Below are 26,756 nucleotides of genomic sequence, written 5' to 3'. Positions count from 1 at the left end.
ACGGAACACAAATGTAAGTCATTTTACCCTGGTAAAAGGGACTTGTTTTGAATTTGAACTCCTTTCCCATCATGCCATGCTCCAAGTCCAAAGCATGCACCAACCACTACAGCTACTGTAGGTAGGATCCTGCCATTCGGGAAGGGAGGGAGGGAGGTGGCGGTTGTGTTGCCGGTTCAGGAGCGGTGGGTGGGTGGGGTTTTCGAAACGGGACATGCGGCAGAACGAGCGTCCTACTTGGATCCGAGCGAGGGATCTGATTGCGGCTCTCTCATGTCCACGGGCCTCGCCGCCATCTCGCCGGCTCCCGGGAATCCCAGCGGCTTCCTGGGGATCGGGTCACTCGTTAGGGGGGGGCCTTGGAAATCGTTGGGGGTGGAGAGTGGAAACCCTCTAAACGCCATTTAAATAGAACTATTGCTGAAATCAAACACCTCGACTCATTTCAACATAGTTCCTTTGCGCCAAGAACCTACCAGGTAGCGACAAACCCTATTTTTTGTCTAATTAAGCTCTTCAACTCACTTTAACTTAGTTCCTATAAACCAAGAGGCTACTAGGTGGTGACAAAACACTATATTTGTTTAATTGAGACTCCTCAACTCACTTCAACATGGTTCCTTTCTACCAACAGGCTACCAAATGGCGACAAAACACTAACTGAAGCTCCTCAATTCACTTTGACATAGTTTCTTTGCACCAAAAGTATAACAAGTGGCAACAAAGTATTAGTTTTGTCAAAATGAAACTCCTCAGCTCACTTCTACATAGTTCCTTGGCATAAGAAAATGACAGTTCTGCACTACAAATAATACTTGTATGTGTGTGAGGGGCAAGCTCATCCCTAAACATTCCTCAATGAGCCAAAACAACCAGACACGTGCAGTAAACATACTGATAATAACCAAGACTGACTACATTTTTTAACTGATTCACTGCCATTGACAGCATCCGTTGGACATCTAGTGCCGTCAATGGCACTGAAAGATGATCATCCCCTTCCCTTCCGGTTCAAATCAATATTTGTAGTGTTCAAGAATTTGGACGTAAAAGCACGAAGTGGTCGACCTGGCAACCGCGTTGCCGGGCAACTTTCGGCTTTCTCTCGCCGAGCCACTTCAAGGCCAAAAACAAAAAGGACAAAAAACGCACAAAAGTCAGCTGAAATTGCCAAAGAATAGTGATTCTTTGTGGTATTTTACTTTGAAGTCATAACATGTATCGATCATATTTTGTAGCTGAGCTGTTAGGATTTAGTTCATTATTTTTTTTAAAAGTTTTTTCAGTTACATAATTTTAACTAAAATATTTTTAATACATTTTAGTAGTAATATAAGTTTTAGTCTTTTCTACACAAATTGTTCATTTTAAATGAGACCTCAGCCATTTTGGAACTTTGCCGTGAACGTCTCAATGACACGGTGAAAACACAGGTGGCGCTTCTCAGTTGGCGGCAATTTGGGCTTCGGCTCGTCTGCCAGAGGACGCCTCACAAAGTCACCGGCAGGAGACGCTGGACGAATAGATGGATGGGGGAGGTCAGCCGTCCGCCGGCCCTCCCTTGATAAGCCCAAGTATCCGCTCCATTGTGTGACTGAATCAATGCCAATGCAGATATCGCCGCGATTGAGGGTCCTTTAATGAGTTAACCTGACACAGTCGTCGCCGCAACAACAAGGTGATCGGAATACAATGAGATCGGGACTCACTTTCTGGCCCGGTTCTGGACGGCCTGCTGCTGTTGTTGCTGCTGCTGCTGCTGTTGGACCTGCTGGGACGGCGCGGGTCTCTTGCGGCCGGCCTCCATCACCGGCGAGGGCAGGCCGGGGCGCACCGCCGGGTTGCCTCCGTACGGCGGGCCGGGGGGGCCCATGGGCGCTCCCTGGTGGGGCATCCTCGCCCCAGATGGCATGCCGGGACGCTGGGGACGAGACACGTGCCGTTAGCGCAAATTTTCATTTCGTCATATGCGTGCGCTCGACGCCCCGAAACAACGCAAACAAATCCGTCTTAAAGCCTGGGAACAACTGGCAGGCTTTCACCTGTGCCTGTCACTCGCGCAGCGACAGCTGCGTCCCGCCAACTCTATTTGGCTAGACGACAACCAAAGAGAACACATGCGCCTTTCTACAGTTAGCTAACATGTGAAAAAGAAAAAAATGGACAACAACAGTTGTGCAGGAAGTCAGACATTTTGGGTGAAGGCCATCTCCCGTACTTTGGGGGACTCTTTTACTTGAGAAGTTAGAAAGAAATTCGGACCCTGACACCTGTTTCATCCATTGACATGAAATTTGGTGTGCATGTTTATCATGGCGGGACACACAAAAAAGTCTCGAGAACCTATCACAAAAATAGAACAGGAAGTCGTCCATTTTGGGCGAATTTCAGACCTAACTTTCAGCTGAGAAGTTACAAAAAAAATCAGCCCCTGACATCTATTCCACCCATTGACATGAAATTTGGTATGCATGTTTATCATGGCGGGATGCACAAAAAAGTCTCAAGAACCAATGACAAAAATAGAACAGGAAGTCGGCCATTTTGGGCAAATTTTAGACCTAACTTTCCACTGAGAAGTTAGAAAAAAATTCAGCCCCTGACATCTATTTCGCCCATTGACATGAAATTTGGTGGGTACGTCTTTCATGGCGAGCCGCACAAAAAGTCTCAAGGACCAGTAACAAAAACTGAACAGGAAGTTGGCCATTTTGGGCGAATTCCAGACTTGACTTTCCACTGAGAAAAAAAAAGGAAAAAATCAGCCCCTGACACAAAATTCAGTCATTAGCATGACATTTGGCGGGTTTATCTATCACAACAGGACACACACAAAAGCCTCAAGGGCCCATAACAAAAACTGAACAGTAAGTCGGCCATTTTGGCCGAATTTAAAACCTACTTTGATGGATTCCGAACTTTCTGCCGAGAAGTTAGAAAAAAAAATCAGATCCTGACACCTGTTTCACCCATTGACATAAAATTTGGTGCGCATGTTTATCATTGTGAGACGTACAAAAAAGTCTCAAGAACCCATGACAAAAATCGAACAGGAAGTCGACCATTTTGGGTAAAGCCCATCTCTTGTACTTTGGGGGACTGTTTCGCTTGAGAAGTTAGAAATTCAGCTCCTGACACCCGTTTCACCCATTGACATGAAATTTGGTGCTCATGTTTATTATGGTAGGACGCACAAAAAAGTCTCAAGAACCTATGACAAAAATAGAACAGGAAGTTGGCCATTTTGGGCAAATTCCAGACCTAACTTTGCGCTGAGAAGTTAGAAAGAAATTCAGCCCCTGACATCTATTCCACCCATTGACATGAAATTTGGTGGGTACGTCTTTCATGGCGAGCCGCACAAAAAAAGTCTCAAGGACCCATAACAAAAACTGAACAGGAAGTCGGCCATTTTGGCCGAATTCCAGACTTGACTTTCCACTGAGAAAAAAAAAAAAATTCAGCCCCTGACACAAAATTCACTCATTAGCATGGCATTTGGTGGGCTTATCTTTCATAACAGGACACACAAAAAAGCCTCAAGGGCCCATAACAAAAACTGAACAGTAAGTCGGCCATTTTGGCCGAATTCCAGTCTTCCTACTTTGACGGGCTCCGAACTTTCCGCCGAGAAGTTAGAAAAAAAAATCAGCCCCTGACACCTGTTTCACCCATTGACATGAAATTCGGTAGTCAAGTTGATCATGGCGAAACACACAAAAAAGTCTCAAGAACCCATAGCAAAAATTGAACAGGAAGTCGGCCATTTTGAGCAAATTCCAGTCTTCCTACTTCGACTCCTAACTTTCCATTGAGAAGTTAGAGAAAATAAATCAGCCCCTGACACAAGATTCACTCATTAGCATGAAATTTGGTGGGCTTAGCTATCATAACAGGACGCACAAAAAAAGCCTCAACAACCCATAACTAAAACTGAAAAGGAAACCAACCATGGGAGTGAATTCTGCAGCTCAAATTTAGACAAACTAGGTGTGACTTTACTCCAACTCAGGAATTGAACCAAATGAGCCCTAATCGGAACCCGGAATCGTAGCCAGATGGTCAACACTACATTGTGAAGCATTTTTTTTTTTTTTGCCTGCAACTTCTTAAGTAGGTGTAGCACAGTGTTCAAGTTTGTCCATCGTTTTGAGGATTAAAGGATTAGATTTGTAGAACTAAAGCTTGACTAATAGAGAATAGGCACAAAATGGCCACCAAATAATTCCGTTCCGTGGAATTATTTTCACTTTGTTTTGTTCTATTCTCCAGGGGCCCTTACAAAATAAGAACCATGAAATGGAGAACACGAAAGATTAATCTTTTTCAAAAATGATTTTTTTTTAATTCATGCCAGGATCTAATCTGACATTTTGTAACCTCGAGTCCCTCCGCACGACAGATTTTCTTCCTGTCATGTTTGTCAGTTTTGAAGCCTGATGTGATCTTTAGACTGTCCACAAGGTCACGTGGCGAAAAACAAAGCGCGTCGACAGACGACTAAAACGGGAACGTGCCGAAAATACGACAAAACGTGACTAAAAATGGCGTATTTGACAAGACAAACGACGGCGGGATTAAAAGGCGCAGACAAAAGATGAAGATGAAGCTTGAAGATCTGCTGATCTGAAGAATGAACAGGCGCTGCTGTCACTCTTGTTTGGCGGCCGAGGGGGGGGCAGTTCGAGGGGGTTAGCGAGGAAGAGGATAAAACGACATATGGTCAGGGGGGTTCTGCCACTTCAATGTCGTCACTTTTCAGGACTTTTGAGATGCGTACAAACACAACACACGACATTACAGTATTTTGATAAAGTTTATTTCCTCATATGAGTGTAACGTTGCATGTTTGAGGGGTTTAAGTAACTAGAAATCAGATACACACCGTGGCGGACATGTGAGACAAATGTCGGCATGTGCGGTAGACTAATTTAACTCGTATCATCTGAAATATCCAACAAATGTTGGTAAAATTCTCAAAGACATTTTTTTTCTAACAGATTTAATTCCTCCCATTTTTCAATCAGTCGCTTCAATTTCTTTATTTAATTCCAATATACACTATACAGATTTTTTTTTTCACGTCTACATTGTTTTTAATTTTCTCATGTTTTATTTATTTGATCAAAACTTATTTTCTTTGAATTGTTTTATTTTATTGTTTTGTTTTTTGTTTTTACTTCCACATTTAAAAACACTAAATTTTTTAAGGTTTTAATCAAAACAATTCACTTTCACATTTTAAAATTTCCTTTAAATGTAATAATTAATTTTTTTCTCTTCCACATTTCTTATTTTGATATTTTTGCAATCTTTTAATTCTATGTCTTTTAAAAGTTTCTTCTGCATTTGGATTCATTATATATTATACAGCATATATTATATATAATGTATATATGTATGTATATTTATATGGCGGAAAACACTCAGGTGACTTGAAGTTCCGCTCTAAAACCTCCAATTTGGCCGAATTTCAAAATTGTCCTATATACATGTGTGATACATCATTTGAAAGCTTAAATCTCAATTTCCTGGGGGAAGAACATTTTTGAACAGGAGGGCCTTTTAAAAAAATATTTAAACAGCAAAACCCTGACTTTACGCACCGCCACCTTCCGCTTGAGGATCCCCCAAAGATGTTCTATTGGGTTCAAGTCTGGAAACATGCTTGGCCAGTCCATCACCTTTACCCTCAGCCTCTTCAGTAAAGCAGCGGTCATCTTGGAGGTGTGTTTGGGGTCATTGTCATGCTGGAACACTGCCTTGCGACCCAGTTTCTGGAGGGAGGGGATCATGCTCTGCTGCAGTATTTCACAGTACCGGTACATGTTGGAGTTCATGTTTCCCTAAATGGAATGTAACTCTCCAACACCTGCTCATGCAGCCCCAGACCATGACATTCCCACCACCATGCTTGACTGTAGGCATGACACACTTATCTTTGTACTCCTCACCTGGTCGCCGCCACACATGCTTGAGACCATCGGAACCAAACAAAATAATCTTCGTCTCATCAGACCATAGGACATGGTTCCAGTAATCCATGTGCTTTGTTGATATGTCTTCAGCAAACTGTTTGTGGGGTTTCTTTTGTACTGTCTTCAGAAGAGGCTTTCTCCTGGGGTGACAGCCATGCACAGCAATTTGATGTAGAGTGCGGTGTATGGTCTGAGCACTAACAGGCTGACCCCCCCCCACCTCTTCAGTCTCTGCAGCAATGCTGACAGCACTCCTGCGACGATCTTTCAAAGAAAGCATTTGGATGTGACGCTCAGCACGTGCGCTCAGCTTCTTTGGACGACCAATCCGAGGCCTGTTCTGAGTGGACCCTGCTCTTTTAAAACGCTGGATGATCTTAGCCACTGTGCTGCAGCTCAGTTTCAGGGTGTTGGCAATCTTCTTGTAGCCTTCATGTAGCGCAACAATACATCTTTTAAGATCCTCAGAGTTCTTTGCCATGTGGTGCCATGTTGGAACTCTCAGTGACCAGTATAAGAGAGTGTGAGAGCTGCACTACAAATTTGAACACACCTGCTGCCCATGCACACCTGGACCTAGTAACACTAACGAGTCACATGACATTTGGGAGGGAAAATGACAAGCAGTACTCAATTTGGACATTTAGGGATAAAGTTTCTTAGGGGTGTACTCACTTTTGTTGCCAGGCGTTTCAATATTAATGGCTGTATTTTGAGTTATTTTGAGGGGAAAATAAGTATTATATAAGCTGCACACAGACTATTTTTCATTGTGTCAAAGTGTTATTTTGTCAGTGTTGTCCTATGAAAAGATATACTTAAATATGTGCCGAAATGAGAGGGGTGTACTCACTTTTGTAATGCACTGTATGTGTATACTGTGTATATATATATATTTCTAATTCAAATGTTTTAAATTGAAATCATTTAAAATGATTTCATTAAAAATAAATAAATGAATAAAATCAGACTGCTGCTAGCCCCTCCCTGGCAACCAATCAGTCAACCACTTAGATTCCAGCAGCCACTTAAAGAGCATACGACACCAGAAAAAAAGTCTTAAATGGCATTATTATGTGAATCAGAATCATATTTTGAGACGATTCGACCATATACAACAATTTAGCAAAGCGCAGATGACGAGAAATTAGTCTTTTAATCTGCCGGTTAGCCACGCCTACAATTATAGGGCTTTAGCGTCCCCAACAGGTGGATGACGTCAGCGGTAGACTAGGCTCATCGGTTTTACTATTCAGCCCATTGAGGGGGAATTGTTCAGAACGAGGAAAACGAGACGAAGAGAGCTGCAAAATATCATTGTTTCAGTCTCTCTACTCCCAATATTTTTACAGGATATTCTTTTTATCCAAGTATTTTCCCCAATAGCTATATAAATGGCTTGAGAAGGACCAGTCAGCCCGTCGAGGGGGAACTATTCACAATGAGGAAAACGCGACAAAGAGAGCGGCAAAATGTCATTGTTTCTGTCTCTTTACTTCAATATTTTTACAGGATATTCTTTTTACCGAAGTACTTTCCCCAATTGCTAAATAAATGGCATGGTCATGACAAATAACTTGTGCTAAATGGAATATAAAATAATAAAAATCCATTTATTCAAGACGACATGGCAAAATTACTCCATAATGGTCAAAACAGTCGACTTTACCTTTACTGTCACACCTGCCGAACGATATTTTATGACACCTAAATCGGACATATGTCATTTCCCTTCCCCGGCTTCGGAGAATGCAAACAGACCAGAAGGAGTGACAGCTAGCCGACATGCTAACCCGAACCGAGGGATGTTTCAAAGTCTTCGAAGTGGAAAATCACACATAACTAGCCTGGATTATTTGACATGACGACCCGGTTGTCGAGTTTCTTTGCGGATCGGCAAACCGCCCGGCGGAGAGCAATTTACAGTTCGTTCCCTGGAGGAGGGTGGCTGGAATTGTTGTGTAGCTAACGTGCTAACAGCTAACTGCTAATGAGCGTGAGGATAGCTTTTTACATGCCTATCAATGATCAAACGTAAGTAGTCCTTTATTTAAAGGAATTTTATAGTGTTTACTTTGTAATCACTGTATTCGTATTTGACATAATACAAAACAAGATGTTTACTCACTTCCTTGTAAGTCCAATGGTCCCACAGTAAATATCCACGGTGAATGGGAACCTTTTGAAACTCCAAAAAGGCGCATACGCCTCTCCCGCATACAGAATGATTTTTCTGCAGCCGTTTGGCTGGCGTGATGCAAAAAATAAAAGTATTAATCCGCAAAATCAGCTGAATCCTTCGTCCTCATACACAACAGTACACTGTAGCGTGAAGAGGACGTCTTCTACCGTACACGTCACAGCGCCCTCCTCCTCAATGCGAGACCGAAGCCGGAAGTCACTCATTTTCCTGGCGCGGGATTCAAAAAACTAAATAAATATAGCGATCGCTTCCACACACATCCAAGCGGTCCATATCATTCAGGAGCATAAAATACCGCGTGTATTATGAAATAAACATGCTTTTTCGTGTCACAAGCACTTTAAAGTGCCTATGACAGCAAAAAGCCTTTTTTTTTTTCATATTTCACGCGGTGTTTTATGCTCCTGAATGAAATGGACCGCTTGGATGTGTGTGGAAGCGATCGATTTATGTATTCAATTTTTGAATCCCGCGCCATGAAAATGAATAACTTCCTGTAATGAGGAGGAATGCGAATGTGAGGTCACCCGTGTCAGCATCTCACAATACAGCATTGCTTTATAACATGCAGATTAACTGTGAGTTCAGCTGATTTTTTATTTTTTTTGCATCACGCCAGCCAAAAGTGCTGCAGGGTTTTGTTTCTGCACCAGGGAGAGCCGTGTGAGCCTTTTTGGGTATCAAAAAGTTCCTGTTCACCGCGGATAATGCCCATAACAAGTCAGACAACTCTGGGAACATTGGACTGACGAGGAAGTGCGTAAGCGACATGTTTTGTATTATGTCACGTACTAGGATAATGACACATGGTTTACTAAGAAGGTGGCTTGCATTTTGTGGCTTACAATGCTCCTTGTCAACCGAGAAGGCCACTCGGCCGACGACCGGCAGCTTGTCGCACACCCCCTCGGTCTTATTCGCATGTCCGCCAAGAGAGCGCTATACTCGGCTTATGCTCGTGTGGATATCGTCCAGACTTCCAGCCCCCTCTGCCCTCTTCGTGTGCCTGGCAATAGACCACTATCCTCGGGTTGGGCTCTGCAAGCTACGCGGTCCTCCGACGTCGGCCGGTTTGTCCGCAGTCATTCTCTAGCTGCTTCCCCGGCAAACGAGCTCTCCTGCCCGCAGCAGGGGAATGACGAGCTGTAACTTGCGCACCGCCGGGAGGTAACCGATCGGTGAAGACAATCGACAACCCCGCCGCCGTGTGAGATGTTCCGGGGTAGTTTTGTGTGATTTTTCAGTTTGAAAGGCGAGAATAAGACTTAGAAACGCCGCTCAGTTCGGGTTAGCATGTCGGCTAACTGTCAGGCCTTCTGGTTTGTTTACGCTCTCCGAAGGGCAGGGAAACGACAAAAGCTGTACTAACTACAGTCGACAGTTTTGACCAATATGGAGTAATTTTCTTATGTCGTACTGAATATATGCTTTTTAAATATTTAATTTTCCATTTAGCACAATACTTATTTTCCATGACCATTGGGGAAAAATACTTAGATATCCTGTATAAATATTGGAGTAGAGAGATTGAAACAATGACATTTCTCGTCATCTGCGCTTTGACAAATTGTTGTATATAGTCGAATCGTCTCAAAATACGATTCTAATTCACATAATAATGCTATTTAAGATTTTTTTATGCTGTCACAGGCACTTTAAAGGGCCAGTAACAAAGTTTCGATGTTCTAGTAGGCTTTTTGAACATCATTCCCAACACCATACCTCACTATTAAACCATAAATGCGCTAAAATCTTAACTCCACAAAAACGAATCACATTTTCTCCGCTTGTATTTTATCCGACACAGATTTTTCGGCCTAATCGATGGCTCGGACGTCGACGCTGGATTTATGTCGCGGCGCGGACTGGATGAGGTATTGTGTCTTTGACGGGAGCGGTCATTACGGCAGCGCCAGTGCTTTGGGCAACAATGGCGAGGCTGATTGATGAGCCGCCAGCGTGCGTCCTCCCCGCAGACCAATTAACCTTGATGAAGAGGCGAGACCCACTCCCGCGCGAACGCCGTTCCAAACCCATCCTCCCGAAAGCTTTTAGGGAGGAAAAAAAAGTCATGTAATAGAGTGTGAATGTTTATTTTTGAGCTTGTGGTGAGGATTTAAGATTTCCACTTTCCTTGTGGAATATAGTGATCATTTGCTGGAAGCACCTCCCAGTTCAAATAAAAAGTATTTTATTTAATAATTTATGTAAAACTAGTATACGTCGTCCATCCATTTGAAGTGGGAGGGTGGCAGCGAATGAACATTCGCTGCCACCCTCCCACTTCAAATGGATTGGGCGTCTACTACTGTCAAAAATTATTATGTACTGTAATAACTGTAATTTCTGGTCTATAAGTCGCACCCGTTTATTCATCGATAGGTCGTTGGCATATTCACACCGAAAGACTCACATTTTCACCTCGATTTTGATACCGCTTTGGATAAATGAACCTAAAATCAAATGTTTCTTTTTTTTAATGCTGCAACAATTAATAGAATAACTCGAGTAATTTGATTATTAAAAAAAGCTTCGAGTCAATTTTTGCTGCTTTGAGGATTCGTTTAATTAGAGTGGTGTTGTACTGGTTTGTTTTGAAAGCGTTTGCATTTAGTTTTAGTGATTTGGGTGGATAAACTGCCCTCTAGTGGAAACAGTGAATATGACATAACTCATATAACAGCTGGATCCAGCTGCTCCCTGTTAAGACCAACATAAGTTTTGTTTGAGCTAATATGTTTGTTTATGCATTCATTATTTAGTTTAAAAGTACATTTAGCTGTTGATTTAGGATCACTTCCTAGTCATTTTGGGACATTTACAGGTCACTTTCTGTTGATTTTGGGGCATTTACAGGTCTGTTGATTTTGGGTTACTGAAAAGGACGTGACTCAAGAATGGGTGTAGTGCTGCAATGAAGAATCGATTAACTTGAGTAATTTGACTAGAAAAAAGATTCGAATTAAATTTTTCTGCTTCGAGTATTCGTTTAATTAAAGTGGGGATGTAATGGTTTGTTTTGATGCATTTAGTTCCATTGGTTTGGTTGGATACACTGCCCTCTAGTGGCAACAGTGAATATAACTCATTTCACATGGCTGAATCCAGCTGCTCACTGTTAAGACCAACATTTGTGAGCTAATGTTATTTTTTCAATGCATTCGTAATTTAGTTTATAGGTATATTTAGCCGTTTTTTTGTGGGAATATGTGTTTGAACGATTTGTTAAGAGTTAAAAAACAGTTAGCATTTTATAGCATTTAAGCTAGCGGACTTTTGCTATGCAAGTTAGCCAACTGTTCTTTTGTTGTACTTAGATCCTCATTTAGTTATTTTTGTATATCGTTTGAGGCTCAGCTCAGGTATTTTAAATGAGTTTTAAATGCATTTATTGCTCTTGTGAAATGAAAGTGAAAGTTTAAATGGATTGGACTTCTATTACCGTTAATGGAAGACGATGAGTGAACAAGGAAAATGCAAAAATATTCACTGTTTCTATCAAAAGTAGTGCAAAGTCAAGTTTACCCAATCACAACAAATTTCTGGTGACGTGTTGTAGTGCAAAAACAATCGACTGAGTGTCAATTCTTTTGCAATCCAATATCGTATCCGGACACATTATTTCAGCAAGGGTGTAGGCTTGCATAGGGATGGTAGGGACATAACAGTACCAACTTTTCAGGATGCTCAAATTGTCCCCACCAACTTTTAAGCAACCTTATTTGCATTATAAAAAGAGTTCAGTTATTTAGGTAATTTAGATTGTCTTCCAATATATTGTCTGCCAGCAGCAGCCACTGTACGTATTAATAGGAGTGGGAACCTCTTGGTACATCACGATACGATACGATTTGCGATACAAAGTTCACGATAACGATGATCTGCCGATATGGCGATACAACGACTATCGATACTTTGGTCAGGAAATCATTCTATGATATTCTATAAAAAAGCTAATACACAGAAAAACAAGCTTCTGCTGTGAATTGGAATGAGTTTATCACTAGTAGACGTCCAATCTATTTGAACTGGGAGGGTGGCAGTGAATGAACATTCGCTCAAACGCTGCCATCCCTCCCACTTCAAACGGATTGAACGTCTATGGCCTTCAGTGGCAGCCAATGACAGGCAATGAGGTATTTTTGGGTATTTTAAGGTCATTTACCTGTTGATTTTCAGTTACTTCCTGTTGACTTTGGGGTATTTTATGGTTCACTACCTGTTTATTTTGAGTTACATAACAGGATGTGACCTGGGAATCACCCAAATGAATAGGCAGTGACTCAAACTCAACAGGAAATGACCTGTAAATGCCCTGAAAATTGGACAGAATGACTGCTCTGGTTTAGAATAAATGAACGTTTCTAGTAGGGCTGCAGCTATCGATTATTTTAATAGTCGATTAATCGATGAACTAGTTAGTTCAAATAATCGAGTAATCGGATGAGGAACATGAACTATCAAAACCCGAGTTGAGCCTCAAACGAAAACTTAGCTTATGTTGGCCTGAACAGGGAGCAGCTGTATTCAGCCATGTGAAAATAAATAATGAAAAATATATACATGAAAAATAAAAGAGGATCTATGTAAAACAAAAGGATAATTAGCTAACTTTCATAGCAAAAGTCCGCTAGCTTAAATGCAATAAAATGCCATAATTTTTTTTTTTTTTTTTTTTTACAATGCCCTTAACAAATGGTTCACAGACATATTCCCGCAAACAATGGTAAAAGATACTAATAAACTAAATCACGAATGCATTAAAAAACATTAGCTCAAACAAAAACTTTGCTTATGTTGGTCTTAACAGGGAGCAGCTGGATTCACTCATGGGAAATGAGGCAGGCCAGATGGCAGTGTAGCCGCCCAAATCAATAAAACTAAAAGCAAACACTTTCAAAATAAACCATCATAACGATAAATAAATAAACGATTACTCAAAGCAGCAAAATTGAATTTGAATCTTTTTTTTCTAATCGAATACTCGAGTTAATCGATTAATCGTTGCAGCACTAGTTTCTAGTCTAAATGGATTGGGCGTCAAGCACCGTCAATGCAGCCTTAGAGTTAACTGAGACACTATTGTGTTGGAAGATTTGGGTAGCAACTTGTTGCTTCCTTTTTATTCATTTTTTTTAGACATTGACAGCTTTTTAAAACGATATCTCGATTCTTTGGGGATGCAAAGTATCACGATATATCACCATTTCGATATTTTGTCACACTCCTTGTAAGTAATGTAAAATGTCATCGTCAATGTTGTGGAGGTGGTGAACACATCACTAATTTTGCTAGTGAAAGTCCGACCTGCATCAGAGTTAGCATAACATTAATCCGTGTGAATTTCTCGACCTCGAGGAGTAAACTGCTTTAACACTCAAAACAAGATGGAGAAAATTATTCGACTAGTTTTCAGAAAAATTATCAGATTAAGATGTTTTGAATTTGCAGTGTGAAAGTTGGTATAAGTCAATACAGATTTATTTTGCAGTAATCACTTAGCCTATCAATTAATAAGGGTTATATCGGTGAGAAATGTAGCCTTGTCTTGTTAATGTCCCGTCCGCAGCAAAAAAAAAAAATGTACATGCAGGTTATGCCGTTATATCGTCCCTACCAATATTGAGACCAAATCTACGCCCTTTTATTTCAGTATCGATACTCCTCGATACTTTTGACAACTAAAGACATACAGCCATAAGCGGAGTTTAAGGAGTTTTCTAGTCTCAAATATTTTTTGGCATTCAAAACTTTTTTTTTATGGTTGAAATTTTTCTGTTTTTGATTGAAGTGATTTTTCTTTTGAAAGTATATATATTGTTTTGTATGAAGCAACTTAATTTTTGATTGAATAATAAAGACACAAATTTCCCAGCCTAAATTTGGCCCAAACATAAAACATTACTTCAATCAAAATAAAATAAAAATATCTTTCGCATGCTTTTTTGGGTTTCAAATTTCTTTTGCATTCAAACACATTTTTTTTATTGAAGTGACTTTTTCTATTGAAAATACATATTTTGATTGAGGCAACTTTTTGTTTTGATTGAAGCATTTTTTTATCGAATAATGAAGAAAAAAAAATCTACCTCCATATGGCTCCGCCCAGGGGATACAATTTTTGACTGAGGTAACTACATTGGCACGACACCGGCCGGCGTACCATATTCAATGGATGATGATCTGATGTGAAAAGTATAGCTGTCCTGCCAGCAGCCTGATTTAGAATTCCCCTCAAGAATAATGTGATACCAAAAAAAACGCTCATTTTCAATTTATTATTATAAATATTCTTGTAAGTTAATTTTATTGCTGACACTAAGTTTCGGGGTCATCAACATGTTGTGCCCCCCCTACCCCAAATGTCAAACTCCGCCTATGCATACAGCTGTAGAAATCCCTATATTAGCCGCACCGATTCAAAGCGGAGGACAAAAGTAGCGTCTTATAGTCGGAAAACGACGTTCGAGCGTGACGTCAGAACTTTGCTGCGACTTTGCCAGCTTTGAGCGTGTCACTCAGAAGCCAAACATATTCCTCCCCACACACTTGAGTCCGCACATGCACAGTGCTAACAGTCATGGCAACCTCCTGCGCGTATACGCGACCTGACATTTCACACATGAATGGAGCGATTGTTCCGCGCCGCCTTGCCTCCGTTAACGTCCGCTGACCTTACGCCGGTGAGGTCCCCCCTTTTTCCCCCCCGGCACCCCCCACCTAGCATCCTCGCGTCCCGAGCACGCTAGCTTAAAGATGGGTAAGCCGGCCAGGTCGTTCGCTCGCTCGGTCGCTTTTCCACCACCTTGATCGGCGTGAATCGCGTCCCCTCCGTTTTCCCATCCGGGGGAGGGGACCTGGGTTGGAAATAACCTTCACATGGCCACACGTACGGCGGCGGCAGCGGGTTTCAATGACGAGCGAGCGAGCGAATTGGCGATCGCACTCACCACTCCATGGACCAGGAACTCAAAGAGTTTGCTCTTGGTGGCTTTCCTGGCTCCCCCCGCCGTCTCCTCCGTGGCCATTTGCTGCGGTCCCCCCTTCGCCCGGAGCCCGCCGCCGATCGCTCCTTCTTTTGTCTTTCCCTCGCCAGCCTCCGGTTCCCCTCCCCTGCTCCACTTTCCTTCTCTTTGTGCTCTCCTCCTCCCTCCCTCTCTCTCTCTCTCTCTCCCTCTCTCTCTCCCACTCCTTTCCCCGCCGAGTCGCTCTCTCGTGTGCGTCTGCTTCACTTTTAAGTTGCCTTTCAGGAGCCCGGAATGTCGCTTCCAAAGAGAGGGAGGGAAAGAGGGAGGAGGGGGTTGGCTGCTGCCGCTGCTGCTGCTGTTTCTGCCGTGGGGGTCTACCAGGGGGGATTCAGCCAGTCAAACGCCACGCCGCCTCCCCCCTCGCACAGCTGTTGCCTTGCATTCCGCTGGTAAGATAAGAGGACATGCGGCATATAGCGGGGAAGCTGGGAAAAAGGGAGAAGGGGGGGCGCTTGGAAAGCGATGACCCAGTCGGAGGTCGCACGCATGCAAAAAAAAAAAAAAAAATTTAAGACATGTTTAGGCTCTCTTTGACGGATATATACGTCCAATCAGGGCCGGCCCAGCCGATACGCAGACTATGCAGCTGCTTAGGGCTTCTGACCACTAGGGGGCCCCCAATCTGGCAATTGTTTAATTTATATTCTATTTTGTTTACCACAGTTTGCTTTATTTGACGTTTGTGAGTTTTGATACTTAACCCTTTAACACCTAAGCCTATTTTGGCCGAATTTGCATGCCTCTGATGTTGCCTTTATATTTCAAAGAAAAAATTGTTCACAATGGCCAAGTTGGGTCCCTTTTTTCAGGATACCTTGAACTTCATGTCCAAACAGTTTGTTTTCTTCACTGACCAATTTTAATCCACATTTTGGACCCAAAAAGACAAAAAAATCCCAAAATCTTTTTTCAAAATTTGTAATGTTGATGCCCCACTGACAACCAAACGTGCTCGACCAACAGTTTTGAAGCTTGATAATATTTACTTAACTTGCTAGGATAAACATTCAATAGAAAAAAATAAGACTGAATAGTTTTATTTTTGACAATTCAACACAAGCAGCAGTTATGGTCATAGGCGTTTTTGGCCTTTACACATACTATGGTCAAAACAGGTTATATACAGTGCAAAATAGTGAGAAAAAAATTATATATATCATCCAACACAAAAAGGGTTTGGAAGATATCTCTTTGTGAAGTTAGGAATTGTACCCATCACCTTATCAAATGTATATATGTACATGCAATCAAGCTTCTCAAACACACATCTATATAAAAAGTGAAAAGATTCATAGTGAAGAAAAAATATATATATAACATTGAAAAAAAGTATTTTCAAAAATATTGACAAGTAGTTCAGTTCAATTTTTTCGGGCATGCGACCCAATAGTTTTTTTTTTGTTTTTTTTTTGCGCACTCAATTAAGTTCACTGAGCTGCGTCACATACAACGTCACACAGCCGACTTTTCCGCCGTTTGAGCGCTGCTGTGCTTCTACTCGCCGAGACGCCGACTCGTCCGAGGAAAACGACAAATTCAGCTCATCCTATTCCTTGAGTTAATGAAAAAATGCATTAGCTTGCGCTAAATTTAGTTTTCGATTCATTCTGCACGTTTCAAAGTCGCTCGCTCAATGCAACTGGCCATTGCTTGCTTTACGTGTCTCCTTTTCCTTAGTTGGCGCCTAGATCGGCAATTTATTAAAAATGTTCACATTAGGTTCGTCCTTCTTGACATCACAACGGCTCTTGGGATATGTAGTCTTTTTGTGCTGCTTTGGGTTTTGAAAAATGACAAGAAATGATGGAAATATGGAGATAGACACATGGTCCATGCAGCGTTTTAATGCATATTTATGAGTGCTATAAAACTCAAATGACATTATCTCCCGTTTTACTTGGTTGATTGACTTCAAATAAAAACTGGTGTGGACATCAACTTCCGTACTTTCAAATGAGAGCAACCAGGGGCACGTGGGTGACGTAATTACAGCGTTACGAGGCTTCAAAGATGATATGCGTAAACGTGTCGCATCCGACACGTTCGGTGTTAAAGGGTTAATTTCAAGCTTAAAAAAATAAAAGTTCTTCCTTCACTTCTTTATTTTCCCTCTTTTAGAAAAAGGTTTGGCGCTATCTACTGTAAGTCCTGACAATCATTTGGGGTGAGAAGTTTGAAGTATGCCGTGCAACAAAATCTGATTAATATACAAAATAAGGACGCATGGGTTGGATTGCATGTATGGGTTTCACAGTACACTGTGACAAAATGGTGTGCCAAAAATATGGGCCCCTTGGCATTATTTTGCTTAGGGCCACCAAATGGCCTGCGTCCAATCCGTTGGAAGTGGACGTAAATGAATAAGCAGTTTAAAAGATAGCATTAATTGAAATGAAAGTAGGAGGGTCGTTCATTCACTACCGTCCACTTCCGATGGATTGGACATCTATGTCCGTCAATGGCAGCCGATGACTTGAAAGCTCATTTATTTTTTTCAACTACTATTAGACGTCATTCGCTGCCACCCTCCCTGTTCAAATGAGTTTGAACCTAGGGCGTAGGTTTGGTCTCAACATTGGTAGGGACGATATTACCCTAATGCAATTAATGAAAACAATGATCCAATTAAGGGACGGCTAGCTTGACTTTGTTGTTGCTTGTGGAGTCTGGCCTGCCTGCAGTAGTTTTACACTTTTGCTGGTTAGCAAGTTTAATGTTATGCTAACTCTGATGCAGGTCGGACTTTCAGTAGCAAAACTAGTGGTGTTTCCCCCACTTCCGCAACATTGACATCTTTTTAGCTGACTAACGGTGGCTCCTGCTGGCCGAAAAAAAATCTACTAACATCTCTCCTCTCTGAAGGGGGCGGAGGAGGCAGCATGCTGTCGACATGAAACTATCTGGGCTGTGTGAGTATGTGTGTGTGTGTGTGTTTGTGGTGGGACCAGAGGCATAGCAAAGGTCCCCGGGGGCCCCAGGCAGCAAGTCACGTGACACACATACATACTCGCGCAGTATAATGAACACAAAGGTGGGGGGGTGCGAGTGCGCGCTGCACGCACGTGCGGTCATCTTGACCGTAAAAGTGGCGAAAACTAAGCACTTTACACTGACTCATATGGATGTACTTACATTCGTTCATGGACGCACGCATTTTAACAGGTGGCCGTCCTCTGCTCGAAATGCGCACCTTACGCCTATTCTCGCTCCCAGAATACGCGGCACTTGTGGCGTAGGACAATAACAGGCCTGGTTGCTATGGGAACGTACGCATATCCTAGGAACCTTGCTAAAAGGAGTATTAAAATTGATAATAAAATCATTTAGGATTACTTTAGATGCATATATGTTATGTTTTTCTTATATAGTATTCGGAGAGGAATACGATAGACCAATTAATAGACTTTTTTGGAAAAAAAATCCCCATTTCTTTTAAGTAGTCACATGAATAATGAGGTGGCCTGTGAAAATCAACGTAATACAACTCGGCAAGGACTTTCCAGAGAGTACTTGGTGAGTCACTGTTTAAACAATCATGTGGTATTAATAGCTGATTGGACTTTCTTAAACATGTATAATCTATGTGACATGGTTAGTGCTGATTGGGATCAATAACAGAATTGTTAGATAATCTGCCAAATGATTCCATGGTATAGAAACACTCCCTACACTTGTCACAGCGTTAGTGCAGTAAAGCTGCGTGTGCTAAATCTGTTGGTCCTCTGGGGGCCCCTGCTGGCTAGGGGCCCTAGGCAATTGCGTGGTTTGCCTAATGGGACGTGACGCCTTTGGGTGGGACAGGGGGCTTCAAGTAGTTTGGTTGGGGGGTGGACTGGCACATTTAGCAAGTGAAAAGGGATAAATGTAAGTCTGAACAATCTTAAATTACCTATATAACTGAACTCAATGCGATTAAGGTTGCTTAAAAGTTGGTGGGGACAATTTGAGCATCCTGAAAAGTTAATAGTGTTATGTCCCTACCATCCCTACGCCCTTGATTTGGACGTCTACTAGTAGTTAAAAACATGATCATAAAAAAGTGACGTTAGTAAGTCTTTTGCTGCCATTGGCAGAAATGTTGCCCAAATAAGATGCAAAATCCATTTGAAGTGGGAAGGATGGCAGCGAATGACGTCTACTAGTGGTTGAAAAATAATTTTTTTAAATGGCATTTTTAACTCTTTGGCTGCCATTGACGTAGATAAGATGCCCAATCCATTTGAAATGGGAGGGATGGCAATAAAGGAAAGGACGTAATTTTGAACCTCCCGGTTCAAATGGATTGTACATGGCCACCCTCCAAGGCCCCCCCCTATAAATTTGTCAGCCACCCCACTTGCCATTATATCGTTAGATTGTCGTAGCATCAGTTATGCATTTCATCCCAAATGCACACCCAGGCAAGCCGCTGCTCCTCACCTTCACAGTAGTCCCCCCACCCCAGTTGTCCTTAAGTATTTCGGATATTTTTCTTCCGGCCTTTTTACTGCAACAACATAATACCTACATACATAAACCTGAAATTATGGCTTTTAGTTTTAGTGTGCCACCCCAAGATTTTAAGTGGCCCCATCCGGCAATCCCTATGAAAAATTTCTGAAGATGCCACTGTGGACGTCTACTAGTAGTTAAAAACGTGATAATAAATAATCGATGTTATTACCGGGAACTCCGTGGCTGCCATTGAGATAAGACAAGGAGTGGGAACCTCTTGGTACCTCATGATACGATACGATTTGCGATACAAAGCTCACGATAACGATGATCTGACGATATGGCGATACAACGATTATCAATACGTTGCTCAGGAAATCATTCTAGGATATTCTACAAAAAACTCATAAACAGAAAAACAAGCTTCTGCTGTGAATCGGAATGAGTTTATCACTAGTAGACGTTCAATCCATTTGAACTGGGAGGGTGGCAGCGAATGAACATTCGTTCATTCGCTGCCATCCCTCCCACTTCAAACGGATTGAACGTCTATGGCCGTCAGTGGCAGCCAATGCCAGGCAATGAGGTAATTTTGGGCAATTTAAGGTAATTTACTTGTTGATTTTCAGTTACTTCCTGTTGATTTTTGGGTATTTTATGGGTTACTTCCTGTTTATTTTGCGTTACAGAACAGGAAGTTAGCAGGGAATCACCTAAATGAATAGGCAGTGACTCAAACTCAACAGGAAATGACCAGCAAATGCCCTAAAATGAAGAGCAAGTGACCTGTAAATGCCCCGAAAATCGGACCGAATGACTGTTGAATGCTCTGGTTTTGAATGAAGGAACGTTCCCAGTCTAAATGGATTGGGCGTCGAGCACCGTCGTTGGCAGCCTTTTTTTTTTAATTGACACCTTTTTAAAACGATATCTCGATTCTTGACAGCAGCATATCGATAACCTTTTGGGATACAAAGTATCACGATACAGTGGGACAAATAAGTATTTAGTCATCCACTGATTGTGCAAGTTCTCCCACTTGAAAATATTAGAGAGGCCTGTAATTGTCAACATGGGTAAACCTCAACCATGAGAGATAGAATGTGGAAAAAAAACAGAAAATCACATTCTTTGATTTTTAAAGAATTTATTTGCAAATCATGGTGGAAAATAAGTATTTGGTCAATACCAAAAGTTCATCTCAATACTTTCTTATGTACCCTTTGTTGGCAATAACGGAGGCTAAACATTTTCTGTAACTCTTCACAAGCTTTTCACACACTGTTGCTGGTATTTTGACCCACTCCTCCATGCAGATCTCCTCTAGAGCAGTGATGTTTTGGGGTGTCGTTGGGCAACATAGACTTTCGATCCCCTCCACAGATATTCTATGGGGTTGAGATCTGGAGACTGGCTAGGCCACTCCAGGACCTTGAAATGCTTCTTACGAAGACACTCCTTTGTTGCCCAGGCTGTGTATTTGGGATCATTGTCATGCTGAAAGACCCAGCCACGTCTCATCTTCAATGCCCTTGTTGATGGAAGGAGATTTTCACTCAAAATCTCTCGATACATGGCCCCATTCATTCTTTCCTTTACACAGATCAGTTGTCCTGGTCCCTTTGCAGAAAAACAGCCCCAAAGTGTTTCCACCCCCATTTTTCACAGTCCGTATGGTGCTCTTCAGATGCAATTCAGTATTCTTTCTCCTCCAAACACGAGAACCTGTATTTCTACCAAAAAGTTCTATTTTGGTTTCATCTGACCATAACACATTCTCCCAGTCCTCTTCTGGATCATCCAAATGCTCTCTAGCGAACAGCAGACGGGCCTGGACGTGTACTGGCTTCAGCAGGGGGACACGTCTGGCAGTGCAGGATTTGAGTCCCTGGCGGCGCATTGTGTTACTGATAGTAGCCTTTGTTACTGTGGTCCCAGCTCTCTGTAGGTCATTCACTAGGTGCCCCCGTGTGGTTCTGGGATTTTTGCTCACCGTTCTTGTTATCGTTTTGACGCCACTGGGTGAGGAGGGAGTTGAAAGTCCGTGTTGCCCAACGACAGCCCCAAAACATCACTGCTCTAGAGGAGATCTGCATGGAGGAATGGGCCAAAATACCAGCAACAGTGCGTGAAAAGCTTGTGAAGAGTTACAGAAAACGTTTGGCCTCTGTTATTGCCAACAAAGGGTACATAAGAAAGTATTGAGATGAACTTTTGGTATTGACCAAATACTTATTTTCCACCATGATTTGCAAATAAATTCTTTAAAAATCAAACAATGTGATTTTCTGTTTTTTTTCCCACATTCTGTCTCTCATGGTAGAGGTTTACCCATGTTGTTTAGTTTTTAGTTGACATTTAGTCAACCCATGTGGTTGACTAAATACTTATTTACCCCACTGTATATCACCATTTCGATATTTTGTCACACCCTTAGATAAAATGCCTAAATCCATTTGAAGTGGGAGGGATAGCAGCAAAGGATGTCTTCTAGTGGTTAAAAGAAAATGACGTCTTTAACTCATTGGCTGCCATTGACAAAGATAGACGAGACGTCCAATCCTTTTGAAGTGGGAGGGGATGGCATTCACTGCCACCATCCCACTTCAAATGGATTGGATAGTGGTTAAAAAAATGCGTGAGGCTTTTGAATGAGATAGATGTCCAATCCATTTGAACTGGGAGCGTGGCAGTGAATGCTATCCCCTCTCACTTCAAATGGATTTGACTTCTATTAATGGTTAAAAAAATAAGATGCTGTTTTCGACAGCGATAGACATTTATTCCATTTGAATTGATTGAATGTGTAGTGGTTAAAAAAATAGGTGATGTTTTTGACAGCGATAGATGTCCAATCAATTTGAAGTGAGAGGGATTGCAGGGAATGAACGAATGTTCATTCTAATGGTTAAAAACATAATAATAAGTGTTACTCATTTGTTGCTATTGGCGGAGATAGACGTCCAATCCATTTAAAGTAGGAGGGTAGCAGTGAATAAACGACCCTCCCATTTGCATTTCAATTAACTCTGATAAATGAGTTCATTTAAGAATACATTTTATTGTAACTTAGTTGCATTAAGTATTGAAATGACATTTTAGTCATTATAATATTTTTTCATATAAATCTTTTAAAAAATTATTGTTATTTCAATATATTTTTGGTAACTTGCTAAATATGCAGTCTACTTTACAACCCAAATTGAATATACACTTGAAATGTTTCTAAAATTTAAAATTATTATTATTCAAAGTTTAGAATTGTAATTCACTTCAATTCATTTATATTTTTTATTCATTTATTTTGATTTAAAATAGCTTTTAAAAATGTTCAGAATTTTTTGCTCCTGTTCCTGCTGACTCTTAAAGTAATAGACTTGTATATTCTGCCTAGCAACAAGTGACTGCCCCAAAAAGTGTGACATCACACTGGATTTGTTACCTACTCTCCTACCTTCGTTGCAACCGACCAAACTAGTCATTTCCGCCATGTCGAGAGCACCTTGACTTCCTGCCTTTGTCGCAGGTAACGACTTATTTCCTTCATCGGCGTCACTTTTGGCCGAACCGTCCGATCCGGGTCGCGTGCTAAAAAAAGGCACGTTCAGACGCTTTTAGGATGTGATGTGAGCTCATACTAGCCGAACAACTGGATGAATGTGAGCTTATCCAGGAAATTTAAATATTGAAATGAATATATAATGTGAGTCCTTCTAGTGAAACCAGAGTGAAGTATGATGCCCTCTTGTGGCAATGTGTGTATTTTATCAATCTTAAAAAAAATTCTTAGAAACTTTCACTTCAAAATCAGCAACATAAAGATGTAGTTTAAGAATCATTTTGTCTTGTCTGAACCTGTTATTTAAAGCCCCTTTCAGATTTATATCCCGGTAAATTTCCATGTAAGGTGACACGGGACTTACCCGTGTCATGGCTTTCAGACATGGGGAGATATCCCGGGAATAACCCAGGCTGGACACTTTCAGACTTGTCCCATGTTGGCGACTCGGCGCTCTCTGGGGACAGGATTTTATGACCCGGACATGACATCATTTTTAAACCACGTATTTCCAAAGATAGATGATGGACTGTTTGTTCCTCAGCTCAACGATCCAGCAGCAATTTAATTTTGTTATGTTTCCAGTTTAATTTAGCTATTTTCAGTTTGCCATGTTGATATTTGGGATGTTTGTTTACCGCTTATCTGAGGAAATGACAATCGGCCCGTCATTATATGTATGCCATCAGCCTTCGTGCAGTGACCCGAGAATTCAACACCTGCTTTCCCGGGTAAATTCCGCACATTATTCTCAGACGCGACCCGGTAAATGTCGGTGTAATTTCCGTGTCAGTCTACCCGGGAAATTGCTTTTACACATGAGGGCTACCCGTTTAAATCTCAGGATTTAAGCAGTGTTCAAGTATGTGTGAAAGGGGCTTAATTTAAACATGGATTAGACTTCTACTAGTTTAAAATAAGCAACGCTTTTACTCATTGGCTGGCAGATTTTGACTACTAACCAGAGGTGGGTAGAGTAGCCCAAAAATTACTTTGTTACTACGTTATTTCAAAATAATATTACTCAAGTAAAAGTAACAGTAGTTATCCAAAAATGTACTGAAGTACAAGTAAAAAAGTATTCAGTGAAAAGAATGCTCAAGTAATGAGTAACATTATGAATAACTGCTTATGTTGTTTGATTTTTTTTTTAAAACAATGATATTTTTTTCCCAGCACAAAGTTATTGATAGTAGATGTTATTATACTATACTATAACATGTTACAAAACCACATTAAGCCAAAGAAATACAAAAAAAATTGAATTCCGACGAGTTAAAAAAAAAACATAAATGAAGCATTATTCGTGTAAAGAGCATGGTAAAAACATTTCGTATTACGAATTTAAAAGGATCATATTTCCAGTTTGCCCGTGGTCAATCGGTGCCAAATAAAACCTTGAAGAGAGTCGAAAGACAACACTTGATTGAACAGGCCGGCGTGATCATAGAACGGCAAGCTTGAGTCTGATTGGTGTAATGGAGTCATGCCATTATTGTTGCGACGTCTCATTGGTGAAACTGGTATTGGCATCATCTCTGGCAAAAAAAGTAAAATCTAATATATGTATAATAAAGACAAAAAATGTAACGACTAGTGCAGCGGAGTAAGAGTAGCGTTTCTTCTTCACAAATGTACTCCAGTAAAAGTAAAAAAATATATAGCTTAGTAAAACTACTTGTAAAAGTACATTTTTCTCTAAAAGTTACTCAAGTAAATGTAATGGAGTAAATGTAACGTGTTAATACCCAGCTCTGCTACTACCACAAGACATACTATGCAAATACTATAAACATAGGCTGGGAGTGAGTGAGTTAAAAATGGTTGCTAAGGACTTTTTATCGAATCATTCTGTCAGATTTTATGAAAAATGTAATTATATCGTCAATTCTAATTGGTTTTCAAATATTTTTGTCAGTTAAGAAAGCTCGTCAAAAATTAAATTATATAAAATCAAATTTCAGCTCAAAAACCCTTTGCTCTTTTCCTCTCCAGACAAAATCTTCCCTCCCCCACCCCCGATCGCTTCGACAGCCGTCAGATCCGACACTTGAAATATTCATAAGGGTATTTGAATGACAAAGGAGGTGAGAATACGCACACGTCACCCCGGTCGTCTTATCTTTTTCCACACAAAAACAGCATCAAAGTGTCAAAAATACGCTTTTAGAGCTATTAGAAAATTAGCATATGGCGCGTGAATAACTCTCTTGCCCTTCAGAGTCTTCACAGCCTCTTTGGCGACACCTGTCAAAAAATCACATGTACTGCAGGCTTTCCTATGAAAAAATTTGGAATATTTTTTTTGCCATAAACGATGGAAAAAGTCACTCGTAAGTAGAGTTGCCCCTTGCCGGACCCCCACTGACTTCCCTCAGCTGGCTAGTCTAGGCTAATGCTAATGTTCCAAGTGGGGAAGATGAGGGTGGGGGTCGTGGGAGAAGAGTAATGCTCTTAGATGGCCAACAGGGGGAGCAAGCAGTAAAGGAATGGACACGTCCAAGGTCAGGGGACATAGGAGTATTAAGAATTCATAGGGCTCGGTATTGTGAGGTTTGAAGGAGGTTGGAATGTTTTGGTAGATTGGGTTCGCCATTTTCTGTTTGGAAGGCTAGCGCTAGGCACCATTTTGAAACCTTTTGAAAGCTGTCGAAATTCCAGCCACAAGAGGGAGCTACAGAACACTTATTCAAAGCATAAGTATCAGAAATTATAAGAGAAAACCTTCATTTTATATTATAAATTATATGATCAATGCTATTTTTTGGGGTGTGTAGTGTTTTAATTGTAGGTGGAAATATAGGTAGCGACATTATGAAAAGTGACATTATGAAACTTAATTACATTTTTGGATACTATGATAACATTTACTGTATATATTATACACAAAAATATCAGTAATGGTTTCTTAAATAAAAACTACAATCATAAGATAATAGTGTTTTAGCCCAAAAATCAAATATACAGTAGTTTTTAAAAAATCCAGTGGAACTAATATTTATCCTTAAATAACAACAGGAAAAATCAATAACAAATTACAAAAAAAATACAGAACACTTATTCAAAGCATAAGTATCAGAAATTATAAGAGAAAACGTTCATTTTATATTATAAATTATATGATCAATGCTAATTTTTGGGTGTGTAGTGTTTTAATTGTAGGTGGAAATATAGGTAGTGACATTATGAAAAGTGACATTATGAAACTTAATTACATTTTTGGATACTATGATAACATTTACTGTATATATTATACACAAAAATATCACTAATGGGTTCTTAAATAAAAACTACAATCATAAGATAATAGTGTTTTAGCCCAAAAATCAAATATACAGCAGTTTTTAATAAATCCAGTGGAACTAATATTTATCCTTAAATAACAACATGAAAAATCAATAACAAATTACAAAAAATACTAAAAATACTGCATGTTTTTTTTTTTTTTTAAACATGCTAAAAATGCAGTTAACTTTACATCTTAATTCCCTTAAATATTTTCTTTGTGTGTTAGATAAGAAAATATATTTTAAGTAGGAGAAAAAAATTCCAAT

At 40.7% G+C, this 26,756-nt stretch overlaps 1 protein-coding gene across 5 annotated transcripts in view; it reads right to left on the bottom strand.

Annotated features, from left to right (window-relative positions):
- Positions 1-26,756, bottom strand: part of smarcd3b (SWI/SNF related, matrix associated, actin dependent regulator of chromatin, subfamily d, member 3b) — a 57,674-nt gene that overhangs the window by 17,050 nt on the left and 13,868 nt on the right. Inside the window, exons 1-3 of one of the 5 annotated variants that reach the window (XM_057824265.1) lie at positions 15,132-16,410; positions 1,710-1,921; positions 238-327 (exon numbers count right to left, since the gene is read on the bottom strand). In XM_057824265.1, coding sequence (XP_057680248.1) covers positions 238-327; positions 1,710-1,921; positions 15,132-15,209 — 380 coding nt within the window. In that variant the 5' untranslated portion in view covers positions 15,210-16,410. Of the gene's footprint in view, positions 1-237; positions 328-1,709; positions 1,922-15,131; positions 16,411-26,756 lie in introns of those variants that run through there. The other 4 variants (XM_057824264.1, XM_057824266.1, XM_057824268.1 and 1 more) reach the window with 4 other exon arrangements.

This window comes from Corythoichthys intestinalis, chromosome 20 (assembly GCF_030265065.1).
Source record: "Corythoichthys intestinalis isolate RoL2023-P3 chromosome 20, ASM3026506v1, whole genome shotgun sequence".
Classification (NCBI taxonomy): domain Eukaryota; kingdom Metazoa; phylum Chordata; class Actinopteri; order Syngnathiformes; family Syngnathidae; genus Corythoichthys; species Corythoichthys intestinalis.
This window is presented reverse-complemented; position numbering and strand designations above follow the sequence as displayed.